The 20,208-nt window shown below is 39.2% G+C and overlaps 1 protein-coding gene and 1 long non-coding RNA gene across 2 annotated transcripts in view; one reads left to right on the top strand and one right to left on the bottom strand.

The window, feature by feature from the left end:
* Positions 1–20,208, bottom strand: part of LOC107385549 (arf-GAP with coiled-coil, ANK repeat and PH domain-containing protein 3) — a 76,660-nt gene that overhangs the window by 12,542 nt on the left and 43,910 nt on the right. Inside the window, exons 5-10 of the mRNA XM_015959508.3 lie at positions 18,107–18,165; positions 15,740–15,923; positions 15,557–15,601; positions 15,348–15,443; positions 15,139–15,213; positions 12,972–12,983 (exon numbers count right to left, since the gene is read on the bottom strand). Of these exons, the coding sequence (XP_015814994.1) occupies positions 12,972–12,983; positions 15,139–15,213; positions 15,348–15,443; positions 15,557–15,601; positions 15,740–15,923; positions 18,107–18,165 (471 nt within the window). The remainder of the gene's footprint in view (positions 1–12,971; positions 12,984–15,138; positions 15,214–15,347; positions 15,444–15,556; positions 15,602–15,739; positions 15,924–18,106; positions 18,166–20,208) is intronic.
* LOC139068862 (uncharacterized) lies at positions 3,325–5,535 on the top strand. Its single transcript, XR_011520116.1, has 3 exons — positions 3,325–3,429; positions 3,960–4,050; positions 5,444–5,535. It is a non-coding gene; the product is annotated as an uncharacterized lncRNA (long non-coding RNA).

Here is a 20,208-nt window from a genome sequence, read left to right as displayed (position 1 = left end):
TAAAAGTAAGCTATCCTGATCTAGTGGCATATCTTCACTAAAAAGATCAAATTAAACCTATGGTCATAATCTGATCCCAGGTCAGATGCTGTTTTCCTCTGATAAGAGTTCCAAACCTGACTAGATCCAGTGTATCCTCTCACTCTGACATTTCTGATGGTGCGATGACTCCTTTCCAGGGAAAATGGTCTGAACAACTTTTTTTATATTCATTTAAACCCATTTGGGCTTTCCCCTTTCCCCTACGACGTCAACTAGAACATTTATGGATGACGCGGACTCTGAGGTCCTTTCAAGTAAGATGAATACAATTCTACAGCATTGTAACCTTAGTTTTCTCTCATTTTTTCCTTCAACTCAGACAGATTTTTCATCTTTCAAAGAAGTCTTGATCCACAGTTCTTCAGAGTTTAAACTTTGGCCCACCGTCACTCCGATACCTGTTTGTTTTCAAAGCCACTTCACTCATTCGGGCATAAAAAAACATCTAAACTCAAGAAGTAAACTGGTTGATCCATAACAGATAGTGTTGCATTGGATCATTAGATAACTTGCTAACTGCGGCCTGTCACGAAGACTTGTCGTTTCTTTAGCTGAATCTATGAAAACCACCAAAGATAGAAAAGTTGCAGATTTTCCTGTTTCAGGTCTTTGCAGAATTTATTCTTGTTTCTTAAAATAATTAGTTTGAAATACTTATGATCTGCTAGAAATAAGCTCTGTTTTTTTCTTTTTCTTGGAGTCAGTCCTCATGTGTTTAAGCACAAACAGCAAAATTTGCTCTTACAGCACAAAACTTTGAAAGACCTCCAGAAAGTCAGGAGAACAGATGATCAGAACCACGTTTAAAGACTTTTTAAAGGATAAAGATTTTTGGAGTAGCTAAAGAACAGTGATGGCATCTGTAAAAACACTGATCCTTGGACCGGTAATCTACCCTGCTGTGTCCGATTTTACCCCCAAATCCCTAAAACGCATTAATTCATTGAGCACCAGAGTAAAAGCAGTCATCAAAAACTAATTTTAGACTAAAGAAAGAGATAAAAAAATAGATATGTGCCTCACCAACATGTAGTTTAGCCTGCCAAAAATCTTCATCTTCACCACAATGACATCTAACAGCATTTTGAATGTGATGAATAAGTTATAGAGCTATGTTTTCAGAATCCTGCTGGAACCAAGAGTAAAACACTCATGCCACACAATTCCAGATGAGAGAGACTGTCAGCCAGCAGCAGCACGCTTGTGCCGTTCCTTCACTCCTCGTCACCTGCCAGCAGACTGGCCTGCACCACGAGGATCAGCCATCAGAGCTCATTACCATACAGCTGTCCCCCTCCTGCCCTGCTGACCCCATCGCTTCTGCTGGAGATCAAACATTTTAGGACAGGGATGGGGGGGGGGGGGGGGGGGGGGGTCTGTATGTGCATCCGTCTCGTACTTCATCCCCACCCCACAGTGAGATTTAGAGCTCCCCTCTAACCCTCGCAACAATCCAGAGGCATGGACTTTCTAAGGAGGAGTCAGCTTTCCATCTGTCTGCGGCTCTGAAAACTGTTCCTGCTAAATCAAGCTGATGTTATGACTCCCCAAACACGACCCAGGAGCCCCTCTTCCCACCTTAAATCAGCCAGGACCATGTAAGAATACAGCTAGTATAGGCGTCAGGCTGCATGAGCACAATCTCTTTATTAGTCACAACTGTTTAGATGTAGCAACGCAATGAACCACAATAATACATGCAAATCCTGCAGGCTATATGTTTATTCTATTTAACTTTATCTGTAGCAGACTTTGGATATTCACCTAATCGATCTGTTTTTAAAAGAGCAACTGGAAGGTCAGGATCTCCTGTCGGTTGAATAACAAGAGGCGTCTGCCAATAATGCAGCTTCATGAAAAGAAGCCTGAACAAAAGAGGTAAACACCTGGTTTGTATTAAGGAGAGCTGCACCTGTGTTTGTGTGGAGAACAATTACCACCCAGAGTCCTTTTTTTGCATAGAAATGGTGAAAAACAGTCGCTACTCTTGTAAATGTTACTTTTTTTTATAACCTGTGGATCAACTGAAGGACCCTGGTAGATAATAATTAAGGTGCCAGCTCAATATTTTTCCATTTCCATCACTTTTATTCCTATTTTCTTTCCTGCAGCTACGGGGAAAAAAAACATTTAAATATACTTTAAAATGTGGCCTGAATGAGAAAAGCCTTCTTACTCCCATAGTTTTTTATTTTACTATACATACAAATAATACATAAAAACAGGAATATTTGTGCCTTCTTTTACCTAAAGTGCATCTCATTTCTACAAGACTTATGGATTTCTCTCAAAACCCTTGTAGGTAAAATAAATGTAGCAACATTATTATTAAAATAAACAAATAAATAATCAGCTACATTTTGCACTATTAGAGAAATGTCAATAATTAATCATTTATCTTGCCATACAATATGTGCTAAAATAACTATAATAGTTTATGACCACACCTTTGTCCAATTTATTAAACATATAAAAAATCATCTTAATGTTTTAGCGCTTTTCTCTTAGAAATTTTTTTTGCTTAACATTATAATAAATGGTATGTTTATCAATTTGTTTATTTGTGCATGTCTCACCAGTGCAATTGCAATGGTGATCAATGAGCTACTGGTGGCAGCATTAACATTTCTGAAGGTGCTTTTTCTCTTTTCTCATAATTTACAAATTTGGCATTTTGAGCTTAGATTATTAGAAAACTAAGGCACAGATTACATTTGAAATTTCTGAATAAGTTAGTGTAGTTGAATATTTTAGGGCAGCTCGCCACAACGAAGCACGCTCTACTTTGATGACCATCAAGTGCTTTCAGAATATTTAAACTTCTTAACTTTCATTAAATTTTTTGTCTTTATATTTCTGATTACTGTTTTACTTTAACCTAGACAGTTCTATCAGCAAATGCTGCAACAATAGAGGAGGAGAACGCTCCCCAGGGAGCCACAAGGACGTCCAACCCAACTAAAAGCCCGACCTGAACAAACGGAGAGCTGAAAAAGAACGAGTGACTGATATATGGAGTCAGACAGGGTGAGACGAAACAGGAACCAGCTAAAAAGTAATTAATGGGACCTTTAGTCATTGCTTAAATATATATGTTGTTGTGAAATGAAAAATCAAGTTCATAAACACTGTTAGACTTCTTAATTAGAAATTGTATTATATTGAGTTCAGGTAACACACAAATTTAGCCTTTTTACTCAATATATAATTATGATTAGTCTGAATTTAAAATGATCAGTTAATCAAAACACAATATAATTTTAAGTTGTGTCGATGTAAAATAAAACTTGATGACGTGTAAACCTCCCACAGTTCCTCACTTTTTCTCAGGCGGACATTTTCAACAGCACATGTTCAGGATATGAAGCACTGTGTTGGTGGAGAACGGTAAGTACATTTATGCGGAATTACACATATTTTACAGTCACCCTGGATTTTGTTAGTGATATAGCCTAGTTTAAAACAAGGACGTAACATTATCTCTCCCGGTAGCAAGCGAGACGCTCCAGTTAGCTTTCACCCACATCTGTGTGCATAGCAGTTCGGCTGTAACATACACGGAGACGCAAATTCTGCGATAGTAGAAATTGTTGGGCTCTTTTTGAAACATCTAATACTAACGTTACTCTGATATAGACCATTGTAATTGTCTAATGTTTAAAAGATCACAGATATTGTTAGCCACGGCACTAACTGCTATGCTAACGCTGGGTTCTGTAGGATGTGAGCTATAATGTTGATGCTAGCCAAGGTAAGTAGCTATCACTGATGTGTTTGTTGTTAGTTAAGCAGCGATTGAAACGTTTTATTATCTAAATGTGGAATTATTTTTTGTAAAGAGAAGCATTTTATGTTAATAACCATTAAGAAATGCTAAAGCTAGATGCCGCTTTTCGCTTCTACATTTACGTCAACAGCGCCACCATCTTGTTAATGTTAAGGGCGGGAGTTCAACCCAGTACCGAGCCATGAAAGATGCCAGACTTAAGTGGACATTGCCGCACAATGGTAGGGTAATTATTATTATTATGGTAGGGTAAGGGTGATTTTTGGTGACTTTCGGTGTTTTGAAGAGAAATACGGAGAGGCGACACGGATTGTTTGTGCCATTGATATGTCTCAATAAAGTTTGAAGAAAAAAATTGAGCTGCGTGGTAGCGGACCACCATTTTGGATGGGTCTCCATTCGCCCCTAGTGCAGGTTTTTTCTACGAAGGAATGTGTTCCTCCAGTTAAAACACGTTGTCGTTCTTTTTAACAAAATGAGATATAAGGAGTGGCATGACAGGGCTACCAGAGTCAAATTTTGATGGTAAATAATGAAACTGTTAAAACATTTTTCCAAACACAGAAAGGCAAAAAAAAGTCAACAACCCCACTGTTTTTAGCAATATGCCAGTTTTTGCAACAGTTGGCTGCATAAAAAGGACCATGGATTCTGACTCAGCATTGACTCCAATTGGGTTTTGGAGAATGATAAACCCAACCAATATGGCAGTGACGCTGCAACCATAGAGAGCATATATTCATAGAGACAACAGTTGTTGTTGGAGAGCTACATGCTTTGCTATCATATTGGATGGGTCCAGCACTCTTCCAACAACCAGCGTACTGTTGAAAACAGATCATGTGGGAGTATTGACTTTTCTAGCTTGTGTATGAAAAAGTTTTTCCGTATTTACTGTCAGAAAATGGCTGAATCTTACGTTTGATTTTATTTAAAAAAAACATGATAAAGGCTTTTAGTTTAGTGAACACATTCCTGGTAGAAATAAATGCACTGGGGGAAAATGGAGACCCATCCAATATAGCGGTCTGCGGGTACACCAGCTCCAACAGACAGGCCCAGTCCAAGGTCACCTCTACGTGTATTTGATGTCTATGGAAAGCTACATGTTGCATCTATGCATATATGATTTCTATGGCTGTTGGGCTTTCCAGCGCTCAACAAATTCAGGTATTCTGTTTTGAATGACTGGTCCCAGCTCACACTGTCCCCGAAAAGGTCCCCAACTTTATAATTTTATGAATCAGAAATGTTACTAGCATCGCACGCACACACACACACACACACACACACACACACACACACACACACACACACACACACACACACACACACACACACACACACACACACACACCACCTGGTTGTAAAAGTTCATTCAAATGCTGTAAAAGCAAAATATAGTAAAAGACTAATGTTAAATGTATCTAACAGAGTTATATATTACTATTTAAAAATGGTGCAAAAGATACTAATTGGAAAAGTTGTTTCAAAAGTGTAAACAAATGCCTCATAACAGTAAGTTAAATATCATAAAAACACATATTGGCTACTGATGGGCCACCAGGCTTTTCAAGTTTAAAATCATTTAACTTCATTTATTTTCCTACTCAGGTCTTCAGTGACTTTGAAAGGACAAAACACTGGTATCCTGGTGTCATAGACCAAGAGTTCAAGTTGAGATAGGTCAGCCTCTCAGGACAAGCTAGACATCCCGTCCTCTGTCCCCTGAGGTGAGAAGCTCTCCGAGTCCATCAACAATTATTGACAAAGACGCAGGTGAAACTTATTCACTGTATTGAAGACTCACAAGTGAAATTGACAATACCAACTTGTGTGTTTTTGTGCAGGTGTGACTTTCTGGTGTTCTACAGTGTCCTGGTGTTGTGGATCTAGGGGTTCCAGTTAAGACGTGGTCAGCCTTCTAAAGAACGTGGGAATCTCACCTAAATATTCAGTTACTTTGCTGTGTGCCTCGCAAGGACAAAAACTCAAACCTTCATCTTCTCCTGGTATCCTGGTGTCACGTGCCAAGGGGTTCAAGTTAAAACGTCATCAGCCTTCTGAAGTAAGCGTGAACAAACATGGAGTAAGACAGAAACATCAAGTATGGATTGGCCTTGCAAAATCTGTAAATTTGCGACCTCCACTAAAGACGAGTAGTTGAAACATTATAGGTTACGTCATATCCCTGGTGTGCAGCCTCTGCCATGCCCTTACCTAGATTGTTTTTGTTCATTTAAATCATGGGGTAGCCTAAAATCACACATATCAAGGAAACACTCTACTCACTCAACAACAGTGAAAACAAGCGGCCGAAATGAGTTTCCTCCGTAGGGTGGCCGGGCTCAGCCTTAGAGATAGGGTGAGGAGCTCGGACATTCAGGAGGGACTCGGAGTAGAACCGCTGCTCCTCCGGATGGAAAGGAGTCAGTTGAGGTGGTTTGGGTATCTGGTCAGGATGCCTCCTGGACGCCTTCCCGGGGAGGTGTTTCGGGCATGTCCTGCCGGCAGGAGGCCCCCGGGTCGACCCAGGACACGTTGGAGAGGTTACATCTCCAATCTGGTCCGGGAACGCCTTGGGGTCCTGCTGGAGGAGCTGGTGGAGGTGGCCGGGGAGAGGACGGTCTGGAGCTCCCTAGTTGGGATGCTGCCCCCGCGACCCGGACCCGGATAAGCGGAGGAAGACGGCGACTTAATGCTATATCGTTATGTATATAATTTTTAGCATAGAAAATCAGCCGCATCAGGATATGAAATTGTTGCCATATTGCCCAGCCCTACCTGCATCTGATTTTTTTTAACACGTTATCTATTTTTTTCTATCAATCAGGACAACACAGTTGAAAAGCGCAGAGAGATTACCATTCGCTGCCTCATAGTCTATATTGGAGAGAAGGAGGAGGATCTTTTCAAACAATACAGCGTAAGTACTTGACTACTTTTTCAATTTTTTGTTTTGTTTGAAATATGTGTCTGTAGGTTCTGTGTGTTTTTGTTCATTGGATTTTCTGTTCAAGTTTGAGTAATGAAGGGATGTTCCACCCCTAAGTGAAAATTTGTCTATTGCCATAATCCCCAGAGTTTGATAAGTGAGAAAAACACCTTTTGTTACCAGCACAGTAATTTTCTTGATCTGGCAGTTATATGTCTGCTTTAACTGAGCATAAACAATGGAAGTGAATAGCAGGTAGTAGAATTTTGTGTGTAAAAGTGATTAAAATGACACAATAATGATACCAACTGGAAAAGTTCCTGAAGAAACTTTGAGAGGGCGTGCTACCGGCAGTACTTCCATGTTGGCATAAAGTAGAAAACATTAGCTTAAAGCTAAAAGAGTTAGCATAAAGCTAAAAATATGATCTTAAAGCTATAAACATTAGCTTGAACCTAAAAAGTTAGCATAAAGCTAAAAGACATGTTACCCCCAGGAATAGTTTGTTTCATTATTGAGTAATTTTAATCACTTTTGCACACAATGCTAGTACCTGCTATTCACTTCTAACATTTATGTTATGCTCAAGCAAATGGACTGCTGTCAGATCAGTAGAATTACTGCGCTGGTTACAAAAGAATGTTTTCTCACTTTTCCAACTCTGGGGAATATGGCAATAGAAAAATTTTCAAACGTTATAGAGATTAAAAAAAATTGAAACTGCTTTGATTTTGCTTGTATGGGTTGCAGAATGACAAAGAAAAATCACTGAAAGATAAACACAAAAGACAACCTGTTTTAGCTTATTTTCATACCTGAAGTCGTAGTTCATTACTTGATTCACGTCATCCTGAAGAGCTTGAGCTACGTATTTTATACATCCTAACTTCTTTTAATTTCTCTTACAAGGATGTGGAGGAGCTCAACGCAGACCTTGCAATGCAAGTCATGAAGATTGCTATCATTGGTGATGGGCCTGAAACGATCATCGTTGAGGAATCCAAGATCCTGGAGGGGATTGATGCTGCCAGATCCTGTGTTTTGCTGATGGGAGTTATCTACACTCTGAACCTTACCTACCCAAAGCAGCTGAAATTTACCTTTGAGGTATTTCAAAAGCTATGCCTTGAGCTTGATGGACAAAAAGCCAGCTCTAAAGTAACGAATCTCAAGTTGGGTATTTTCTAGAGCAGACTTAATGAACTGTTCATGAGGGAGTTTCAAAGTAGACACAAAACCTTTTCTTATTTCTGCATTTGCAGCACTACTTCAGTCATTGGCTTTTACTAAATTTTAAAGCACTGTTCTTCATAAGCTTCTGAGTTAATTTTTTGTGTCTTAAATGCTGCTGTTTGCACATTTTTAAGGAATTTGAGCTGTGGTTAATTCCTCCCATTACCTCTTTGTTCTGAGGATAGTGGTGTGTTTTGAAGTTTATATATAATGCCCTCTTTAGCTGGCATTAATCTGGTAGTTGAAAAGTCAAATATAAATGAGAATGAATATGACTTTGCTAAAGTACTGACAAAGTTGAATGAGAGAAACTTTGCTCATTTTATGTTTAAATTAGTGAATTTAAATGTATTGAACTCTTTGATATTTTGTTTTGATTCACTGTCCCTTATTCAAGTCAAAAATTATGATTCATGTATTGGGTTTTATTACACTTTAATACACTGTTCCTCATAAGTTTCAGTGGGCGTTTTGTGTCTTAAGAAAATTAAGCCCTCAAATCTTGCACTTTACATGTTAAAGAATTGTGCTGTTATTGTTATTAAATGGGTCTAACTCATTTGAATAATTCTGTCTGAATTTCTATTATTTCTGAGCACCAGGTCTGAGTTCCTTAGCTGATGTCCAGATGCCAGGTTAGGACATCTCCCTCATGCCTCTACATAAGGGGTGTCAAATTCTGGTCCATGGGGGCCGGTGTCCTGCATCTTTTAGTGTTTTCCCTGTTCCAACACAGATAATTCACCTGTGCAGCAGATCATCAAACTCTGCAGAAACCTGTTAATGAACTGCTGACTGAAATCAGGTGTGTTGAAACCGGGAAACGCTAAAACGTGGGATTACGGCCCTTTGAGGACTGGAGTGACACCCCTACCCTGAATACTCCTAGCAACCATTCAGAAGGTATTTGGCATCTCCTTGCTGAGAGCTGATTTTACTCAGCCACCTTCAAACAAAAATACACACAACATCCTATTATTTTTCTGAAGGTCATGACACAAGAGCAGTCAAAGCACATGTTGAGGCTGAATTTCATTTGGTAAAAAGTCTGATCAACAACTTTCTTATGTCTTAGAACCTTGACTTCTTTGTGGGCAGGCACCACCTTGGATGAACCCTCCCACAAGGTAGTCATGGTTATAAGAGACGACCAAATCATCATGGTTCTATTTTGGAGCAACTTAGCCTCCTGAGAAACAGAAAAATGCCCTTATAGAATCTCCTGCAGGGATCATACATAATTGAGTTAATATTTGAAGTTTATTTTTTGTGACCAAAAAGCTACTACACTACTGTATAACTGAAATATTATATTGGACCAACTTAAATTCTTGCGTTCTTGTTGACAATTATTAAGTTCATGTAACTTAGGAATGTGTTTAAATGTGGCCAAAAAGTTACTTCAACATAAATGAATATTATGTTGGATCAACTTAAATTCTTGCGTAATTGTTGACAATTATTAAGTTCATGTAACTTAGGAATATGTTTTAATGTAGCCAAAAAGTTACGTCAACATACATCAATATTATGTTGTACCAACTTAAATTCTTGAGTTCTTGTTGACAATTATTAAGTTCATGTAATTTAGGAATGTGCTTTGTAGTCACGAAAAGGCTACTTCACCACACTCAAAAATATTGCGCTGATTTAATGTAATTCTGCCAGAAGTTGGTTTAACTTAAAAATTCTAGTGGAAAACGTTAACATATGTTTTTTTGTTGAACCAATGCTTTATTTTTTAGAGTGAGGCAGCTGAAGCAATCAAAGGAACGTCGAGGTAAACCCCTCAGCAAGAGGAGAATATCAAACGTAAAAATGGATATATAACAAGTATCCACCACGTTTTTTACATTTTGTATGTCTGCAACTCAAGAGGCTGATTAATAAAGAATGGTGTGCATTTATAATTCATAAAATCTGCTTTTTCATATCTTTGCTTTGGGCTGTGATGCATCTGCACATTGAGGGAAAAAAAATCAAAATCTCTTCAGGCTTTCCTGTGAAATGTTTTCAGTGGAATCCAATACAAAAGATTTCTGGTATAAAAGATGAAGCCGCATTGTCATCTCACTGTAATAGTCTAGTTTAACAAGATCAGCAGCGGTATGCTTCGGTGGAAAAGAAACCCAGAGTGACTCAGAGTATAATTCCTTCATGATTCAAATGGTAAAAATGTCCTGTATTTGATACAGCGCCTTCTAGAGTCCTGGAACCCCCCCAAGGCGCTTTACAACACAATCAGTCATTCACCCATTCACACACACATTCACACACTGGTGGGATGAGCCACGATGTAGCCACAGCTGCCCTGGGGCGCACTGACAGAGGCGAAGCTGCCGAGCACTGGCGCCGCCGGTCCCACCGACAACCACCAGCAGGCAACGTGGGTTAAGTGTCTTGCCCAAGGACACAACGATTCAGTCATTCTCCCTTTAATGGGTGAGCAGACGCTCAAACACCCTCTGGTCTTTTCCAGTTTCTTTCCTTATTTTCTGCCGCAGTCCTGATTTTAAAACTCTTTTTTGTAACTGTCGTCATGCTTTATACCACTCGCCCCCTCGTTCAACCCCCTGCTGTGCCTCTTAATGCCATCTGTTGGTTAGAGCTGGCACAGGACAGAGGAGGGAGTGGATTCAGGCTGGCATCACGCACAAGCACCTCTCATCAGAACCAGGACACAGTCTGAATATAAGGGTCTGCATCTTTGGGTCTACAGACAATGTTTCTATTGATTTAAATGCAAAAACAAGAACTAATTACCCTCTAAAATAAAAAAATAAAAAGTGTAACATTTCTGTGCAATTGCTTTTACGGTCACTTCTTTGGTAACATTATGCAACTACAACGCTATTATGAGAGCTAGCTAGTGTTGATGCACCGATTGTGAGTTAGAGGTCCGATTCAGATTTCTGAATCTTTATTTTTGCTAAAGATTCTGATTTTTTACAGAATGCATCTTTTTATTTCATAATTAAGCTAAAAAATTCTAAATCTGGAAGTAAAAACATCCATGTAGACAAACTTGTTGTTGGCAGGAAATTGGTCTAAGAGACTGTGAGTTCAAGGATCAGGAAAAACTAATGATTTTTTTTATGCTGATTAGCAACAGTGCATTCAGAGACAATAAAAATACGTAAACTCAACTCGATGGTGAGGCTTTAGTGTGTAACTAAGAAATCCTGCAAATCCATCAGTATTACTGGCTTATAAATAAAGTCTAATAATTTGTCACTGAATAAAAAAACTGTAAAACTGTAGATTTTAATACTGAAAAATGTGGTTTGTAAAAATAAATTTGAAAATGGAAACTAAAAATTTTTATATAAAAAATCATTAAAGGACATTATAATAGGACACTGCTTCCATGCACTATAATAGCTTTTAACTTTTCGAGTAAGACCTTACCAACAGATGGGCATTAGGGTCAAAAACCCCATGAAGTGCAATCTCCCACAAAATGACAAGCACATCAGACTCCCTTTCATCACTGGCAAAGAGTGAGGAGGTAAAAGTGTAAAGCAACAACATTTATGAATGAGGAAAGTTTTGTAACCATTTGTTACAAATCAGTAAATGTGTTTTGTCCTCACAGGCTTCCGTAGAAGGAAAAATGGCGTCTAATATGGCATCACCCAGAGCCTTAGGCCTAGTCCACACGTAGCCAGGTTTTTTTTAAAAAAACGAATATCCGCCCCTCCAAAAACTTGCATCCACACCACCTCATTTTAAAAACAAACTGTCCACAGGTACCCGGATAAATACGTTGTTAAGGACATGCCAGACCTGTAGGCGGCAGTACTTCCCCCGTTCTTAACCTCGTCCTTCGTCTGTGGTCTTCCGCAAGGAGCAGTAATTCCGCTTGCAAAAACAAACAAGCAAAAAGCGCTTGGACAATTGATAAAGCGAGCGCAGCTCTGAGGGCATCCATGCTGTCGGCTAGTGTAAACACAGGTCGCACACGTGATGTCAGCATTTTTTTGTTGCGGAAAGTGACGTTGCGGACCTTAAAACTCCGGTTTTGTCTGTCCACACGCAGACACCCAAAACGGAGAAAACGCAGATTTTCACTTTGGCCGGAGTTTTTAAAAAGATCCGTTTTCGTGTGAAAAAACTCCGTTTTCGTGTGGATGACAGGCCAAAACGTGGAAAAATATCTACGTTTTGGCAGATCCCCGGCTACGTGTGGACAGGGCCTTAGACTCGCTCCCATGTATTTTTGAACAGATATTTATGGTTGTATGTTATAAAACAACATTTTGAGGAATATTTCTAAAGATTAATGGTAAAAACTGCACATTGTCACTTTAAGACTTTAGAGGTAACAAATAAATAAATAATATTTTATATCCACTTGAAGAAAGAACCAAAAATGGAAAATTGGAAACAATAACTCAGCATCTGAACAAAGACGACTTGAAGAAATAGTCAAGACGAAATCATCAAACGTCTAAACGGGTCTGGTCCGCACAAGAATATCCAGATTTTTATGGTGTCTTTGACTCAAAAATTGATACCCTGAAGAACAAGCGCTGACCTGCTTCAGAACATCCCTCTCCTCTATAATCATTGTGCAGACATGAAAACAGCTGTAAGGTACCAGATAACCCTCAGAGTTCACCATCTGGCGTGTGTGTGTGTGTGTGTGTGTGTGTGTGTGTGTGTGTGTGTGTTTGCTGACATCAGAGCACACAGGTAAAATTTAAATAACATGGTTTTGAAAATCATTATTGTGTGAGTTATATGATTAAAAAGGAAATTTTCTTTATGAGATCAGCATGTTTGGTAGCACTCCTCCCACTTATCATCAGCCTGCCAACCATTATGTCCAAGCCAGTAGAAATCATGTGTCCAATGTTGCAAAATCTGTAAAGTTGTTCCTGAAACCGTTATGAAATTCTGGCTCTTACAGAAATGAGCTGTAAACCAGTTTTGTTACAGGAAGCATTTTATAAAATTAAAACATAAACGTACCTGCATCAGAGTCTGGAGGGGCATGAGACAAAAGCATGAGGAGAAAGAAAAAAGATGTATTAAAACAAGGAACATTTTTATTTTACAAACAGAATATGACAAGTTTAATAAAAGTTTTTAATAAATCAGAATGTTAATTTAGTTCTCATTAAACTAAACATGTTTACTATCCTTTGTTAATCTATCATTCTCAGGAAAAAAAGAAGAAATGCAACAACACTGATGCTAACTGCTTTTGTGTGTGTGTGTGTGTGTGTGTGTGTGTGTGTGTGTGTGTGTGTGTGTGTGTGTGTGTGTGTGTGTGTGTTTCCCCTCTCGACTAAAGAGGAAAGGTTGTTGTGAGGCCATCAGGGCACAACGCTGTTTGGTGAGTCTGGCAGGATGCCTTCACTGGGTAACTAAATCGATCTGTGAGAGCAGCCAAGCCAGGCAGAAAAAAAGGATGTTTTTGGCACAGCCTTTCCTAACAGATGGATGATTTTGTGCATCTGTGCATGAATGTCACTGTTGGCCAACAGGGGTCAGTTTGAAGGCTTTTCATCATCTAGGAGACCTCAAGAGGAACGGCTGACTTAGAAAAGCTCATTTCTAGCTGTTGATTCCTAGTTTCAGCTTTAAAAAAAACCTGAATGAAAATGTAGCATGAATAAAAACTGAATTAAACTTTTGAAGCCCTTTGTTGCCACATTGGAATGAGGAAAAACAGAACACCTGACATGCCAAGTCTTAAAAACAAGATAAAAATACACCAGAGCTTCTGTGGAAAGCAAACATGGTATCCGAAGCCAATTTGAGATACAATTTATTTTGAAACATTTAAAGAGAATGGAATGTTTACGGATTTAAAGATTATTAAGATAGGAATGAACAGCAAATATTGATGGAAAATTTTTGTTTTAAAAGTTTTGAACATTTCAGAACAACAACTAAAAGACATTGGAAACCAATAATTATTACAGACCTGAGTAAAGTCTGTATTTGGGAATAAAAATAGCCATGAAATTAATGTTAAAAGTGCAAAAATAATCAAATATTATTCATGAAACTGGTAAAACAGACTTTTCTGTTCATATAAAGTTATTTTTTCAAATCTTTTGAATTATTCCACAGCCTACTGCAACAGTTAGGTTTGGATGTATTGTGAGCAGTGGTGGCTCGTCCAGGTGTCGCTGACCTTCCTGACTAATAGGGAGAAAAACATCTAAAAAGCCGTAGTAGTAGTAGTAAAACTACAATATATATTCATATATTTACAATAAATGTGTGAGATTTGCTTAATTGTGTGTGCCTAGATGCAATCTGAATTATTTACACATAATTTTTGCCAGCTGTGAATTTCCTCCAGCAGACTAGTTTTGCTTCTTGGGCACTGAGAAAAGCGCACCTGAACTGCAGCTAAACAGCTAATCACAGTTGGTTGCTAGGGAGAACTGGAGAATTTTTGGCCAATCAGCAGCCATGAATTTAATGCCTCTAGGGCACTGTTGGGCAGCGCCCGATACAGCTACCTAGCATGCTAGAAGATATTGTATCTCATTTTCACTCTCTGTGCCAATTCCTCATTCACACACATTCACTGTTGAGCAGAAATCACAGGTCTTGCTGTAAACTGTTTTTATTTGTTCTCATTTTATGGAAACATATTGTTAAAACAGCTGATCTAATTCCATTTATATGTTGTGTGACTGCCACCTGCTGACCAAGACGACTATTGTGCTTTGAGGAGATGATTGAGACACACGATTGATTGAAGTTGCTCTTAAATACTCACACAATAGGCTTGTGTATTTATTTGAGTATTATGACAATTATACTCTACTTTATCTGTAAATTTGAAAAAAAAAAACTTTCTCTAATATTGTTTATTTGGAGAAAAGAAATTAATAGTTGTTTTGGAATTATAGTAATTATAGTAATTTTTCAACTGTTCATTTTTAAATTCATAATGAAATAACACAGGAATTTTTTCACATGGACCCCCCCCCCCCCCCCCCCCCGAATTTTTTTCACCAGTTGTCACTAATTGTGACATACTGAAGATAAAGACAGCAGAAAGCAAAAAGTACAAGAGGTGACACACAAGTCGTGTGACGCTTGGTTAGTTCCCTTAGATGTGTGTTGTTGTGACAGTGCAGGCTGGAAGGTGAGAGTTGTGTTGCTGTCTCACTCTTTGCTGGATGAGAGCATGTTTGTGCTCCATCTCCCTCTTCTCCATGGCAGAGTCAATGACCAGCTGGTCCAGCTGCACAGAGCACAAAAACACAACGCCGAGCAGGACAAGTCAGTCAAAATGTGCAAAAAAAGATGAAAAGCACTTCAGATCTAGGAGTTTTATTAATGACACAGTAAAGACATGTTTGTGTAGTTTCCTGTTACCTGTTCAGCCAGTTTTTTCATATAAGGGTCAATCTCATCTAAGATGTGAAAGCCTTGCTGAAATAAAGTATACTGGGCTCGCATGAAGGAGAGCATCTGCAGGAGGAAGGGGGAGAGAAAAAGACAGAGTTCAAACGGTCCTCACAATCAAGATATGAACACATCTGCAACTGTCCATGCGTAGATCGAGATGATCCAGAGCGACTTACCGCATCGAGGATTTCAAACTTCTTCTTGGCCTGCAGGACGTTAATCTGCCATAAACAAAGAGGGAAAACAGGTTGCATGTTTGAGATTAACACAGATTCTCAGACTAAAAACAGGCCCATAAACTGAGATGTTGTGTGTTGCTACCACCTGCTGGTCAATACAGGAACCACAACCTGTCTCACCTGCAGCACGTAGTCCAAGGCCAGATGCCTGAAGGCTTTGCGGCTCAGGATGAGGGCCTGCGCAGCCTCCTCTGCCTCGTGCACCTTGTTCCTGGGTGCTTGTGCGTTCTTCACCTGAGCCAGCTCCATGTCCTCACGCACTCGGTCGAACTGCTTCTTGGTGTCCTTGAACTTACGTACATCCCTGTTGGAAAAGAGAAGAGGACAATAAATCAGTAAACTGTTTGGTTTAAACATGCTTGTCTTGTGTCAACTGGATTTATTTTTATTCATTCAATACGATACACACCAGTAACGCAAAGCTTTTCTGACATCACAATGTTCATAACACTCTCCATATGCACCAGACTACATCGTCCAAGTCCAGATTAGATACATTTGATCATATAACTCTTTTATTTTCAAAGAAAGTCTTTGAAAAACTAGGAAAAATAGATAATGATGGATCTCCTTACACCCCCTAATCTTCAGACAGAGGACCAAATAGCCTCAAAGCCCAGGCAACAGATCAGGAGTCCAGGAGAAAGCTGTTTCTCATGACCTCTGACACTTAAAGTGACTGTGTATTTTCCCGGACAATAGGGGGCAGTACATACCTAAATAATTTGCAAACAAGCGGTATTTTTGTTTTCAAGTAAGACCATACCACCAGAAGGCCAATAGGGTCAAAAATCCCTGGGAGTGTAACCTCCAGTAAAATGACAAAGGTAAATGTGTAAAACAACAACATTTATGAAAGGTGAAAGTTTTGTAACTGCATGTTCCAAATCAGTAAATGCATACAAAGTCCGAGATGGTACGGCTCCCATCTACCTGAATCCTCTTGCAAAGGCTTACGTCTCGGCCCGGCCGCTCTGGTCATCACAGGATCGTCGGCTAGCAGTGCCTACACCATGCTCAGGACAATCCAGACTCTTCTCATGCATCATTCCACAAATGTGGAATGATCTTCCAAACACTACCAGAACAGGGGCTTCCTTTTCAATTTTCAAGAAACTCCTGAAGACCCTGCTCTTCAGAGAGCATCTTCTAAACTAGCACCCTCCCTGCACCCATCCCCCCTCTCTACTGTCCACTCCTTGTTCCCTCCTCTCCATGATTGATGTCAAGCTGTTGTTGTTATTGTTGTTGTTAGCCTCAAGGGCAACATGCCGATTATCACTTGTAAGTCGCTTTGGACAAAAGCGTCTGCTAAATACATAAACATAAATGCATTTGGCCTTACAGGCTCCCGTAGAAAGTAACATAGTATCTAATATGGCATCGCCCAGAGACTTAGACCTGCTCCCATGTATTTTAGACCCAATTTTTATGGATAGATGTTATGAAGCCACCAATATTTTTCAACAACTGGGCATCAATTCTTTCATTTTGAACAACGTTTTAATGGAAATTTGCAGAGATTAATGGTAAAAACTACACATTGTCTCTTTAAGCTGTACTAGGCCCTTCGTGAAAGATTTAAAGGGAGACTAGGCAGTTTTGGCTTGCTTTTAGAACCACCTAGTGTCCGATAGTAGAACTGAAAGCAAAACCCATCTCCTCGCTATGCGTTCATCCTTATCAGACCTTAATCTAACAGCTGAAACGTCTCCCCAGCCTTCATTAATGTCAACAGGAGGGATTTGTCACTAAACTGAATACATCAGCTGTGTTCATGATCTAAAACATGCAGGAAACCTGATGGAAGCAGACTGCAGCACCAGGTATTTCTGCTCTATTTTTTTCTAAGTCCCAACAGAGCGGACCGGCCACTCTAAAATTGCAAGTGGAATATTCTGGCCACAGGGGGCGATAGGTGCTGGGTGGTCTTTCATTAACTCTGAAAAGGATCATTTTAGCACATACTGGCTCAGGAAAATTATTTAAATATATGAAAATGTTGCAAAGTATGTTTGTTATTAACTTTAGGGGATCATTGAGACTGAGGGACGGATTTCTTTCTGCTAAGTCTCTAGCATGCTGCTGAAGGGCAATCAATAAATCTGAAATTGTATTTTTCATATTTTTGTGCATTGTTAAGCACTTATGAGAGTGTAAAACCAGAGAAATGTTAGACGATGCTAATGATGTTCCTCAAATGCAGAGCAGTGTTAATAAAGTTAATTATTACAAATATAATAATAAAATTTATTTCTACTACAATGTAATAAAGAACAATTTCAAAAATAAACACCCCACAGACCAGTGTGTATTAAATATTGATGTATAGACAATGCATAGGTTTGTTTCTATTCTTTGCAGCTACGTACCAAGGAATCGAGGACTGTCTGTGACCAGGTATTTGGTGATCCCTGCTCTACAGTCCCATGACATTGATTTCACCCTCGTAGAAACCCTAAACACACAGCAGGAGGAGATACTCACTCTTTAATGAACGTGTGAAGCTGCTGTTTGATCGACCTCTGAGCCTGGTCAAACAAAATCTGTCGAAACAAACAAAACAGACAAAAACAAAAGCATCAAATCAGTGAGCGCCAGACTTCTTCAGCTTGGACTGTTAGCTAAAATCGGGCATTCTTTTAAATTCTTTTATTTGATGTCTGAGGTGACCACCACATGGCCTGTATTGTAATAAATCAGTCTGCTAATCTGTAGTAGATTTATCTCACCACAAGAGGGCCCCACAACCCTTTCAGGTAATAACTAATGGTGGAGGAAGGAGATAGGATGACACACACGCACACGCACGCACACACACACACACACACACACACACACACACACACACACACACACACACACACACACACACACACACACACACACACACACACACACACACACACACAGCTGCTGCTGCTTCAACAGACTTCAGGCCTCACAGGATCTCTTCCGGTTAGCCGTGGGATCTCCACTTCTCTCTCTTTTCTTTCCCTCTGTTTCCTGTGCTGTGTGAGGACCTCTCCTCTGTGTCTACACTAAGGCATCTTTGCCTCTATGTCTAAAAGTCTAAATACTCATCCTCACACACAAACAGAAATGCACCTAAAAAAGAGGATTCCATCATAACACACAAAAATCGATTTTCAAGCTTTAATTTTGTCAGCCGGTGGATTAAACCCTTTAGAGAAAAACCGTTTATCCTTTACATACGAATTCCAGATTAGTGGCTTAGTCCCGTAAGCCTCCATCCACAAAATGACCCCGCATGGCCCCGTGGCATCAGGGAATCGGGTCTTGGCTCACAGGCATCTTGTTTGAGGTCAGAGGTCATACGAATCCAGAAAGGTAGCATGACTTCAGAGTAGAACTGTTAAAAAGGAAAGTAAGGCTACGCTTTCTTCCTAAATGCACACATTCCATCTATCGTCACTTCAAATATATAGTAATGAAAACTTTCAGAGGTCAGGAACCCATCCGCTTTTTCAGGAGCTCACCCTGAAGAGGACATCTTTTTATCTGTTTTTGTTATTTAAAAAAGTGTCTGAATGTTAAAAATGACCTTTTCTGGTTTTACAAAAAAAAAAAAAAAACTCTTAACATAAATTAAAAATATTCACCAATAAAAGAATAAAATCTGTTTTAGATGCATCATTAGCAACAGAATAATTTATATGAAATAAGTTATTTTTATGCTATCGGGGTGCTTTAGTTACTTAGTTATTTCAATACTAAGATCATAAGTTTATAAAGCGTATAAGATTAAACGATAACAAAATCCTTGGGGGTTTAAATTAATTAATTATCAAAAGTGAGCGACTAAAATCTAGCAACAAATAGAGCAATTAAAAAATCTGTCTTTTTAAATTTCAGAAAGAACAGTTTTATCCATTCTACCAGCCTTTTCAAAATCCAACTATAACTTTTGTGTCATGTCACCATCAATTCCTCAAGCTTTTACATTTAAGGTGGATTAAAGTGTTACTCTGCTGAAGCCCGATTCACACAGCAGGAGTTTTACAGACCTATCACACACAAGGCAATAAGAATCATACCAGCTTTGGTCATTCAGTGTGTAGTGTGCAGCAACACACACTGCACATGAGCTGCTTTCACACACACATATGTTTCCTGCTCAGACAGGAAATCTCGCGAGACCAAATGTGAATTTGAAATAAACAAAAACAAGGCGTGCTGCACTCTTCCGTCACCTCGCTTTCTGATTGGCTAGACCTCACGTTCAACAGGCAGCATGCAGCTCTCAAATACATTTCAAGGATTTTCTGGATCTACGTCTCCAGCAGGTTGCAGGTGTAGATTCACAGTTTTTAAACATTATTATGTTCAAATATCTACAAATCTAAGACAAATGACTATTGTTCAATTTAAATTAAATAAAAATCAAATGTTGTGGCCAATGAGAACATTTAACTTGAAGATACTGGCCGTTGTCTTGAGACACCCCCGACTAAGCCAAAGTTACTGGGAGATTCTCCTTGATGTGTGTGTGTGTGTGTGTGTTAGGGGTTGTATGAACTAGTCGACTAGTCGACTTCACGGCTCTGTAGTGACTTTTTATACCTGTC

The sequence above is a fragment of the Nothobranchius furzeri genome, chromosome 3 (genome assembly GCF_043380555.1).
Source record: "Nothobranchius furzeri strain GRZ-AD chromosome 3, NfurGRZ-RIMD1, whole genome shotgun sequence".
In the NCBI taxonomy this organism is placed as follows: domain Eukaryota; kingdom Metazoa; phylum Chordata; class Actinopteri; order Cyprinodontiformes; family Nothobranchiidae; genus Nothobranchius; species Nothobranchius furzeri.
The sequence above is the reverse complement of the archived record's forward strand: the minus strand, read 5'-3'. Positions and strand labels throughout refer to the sequence as shown.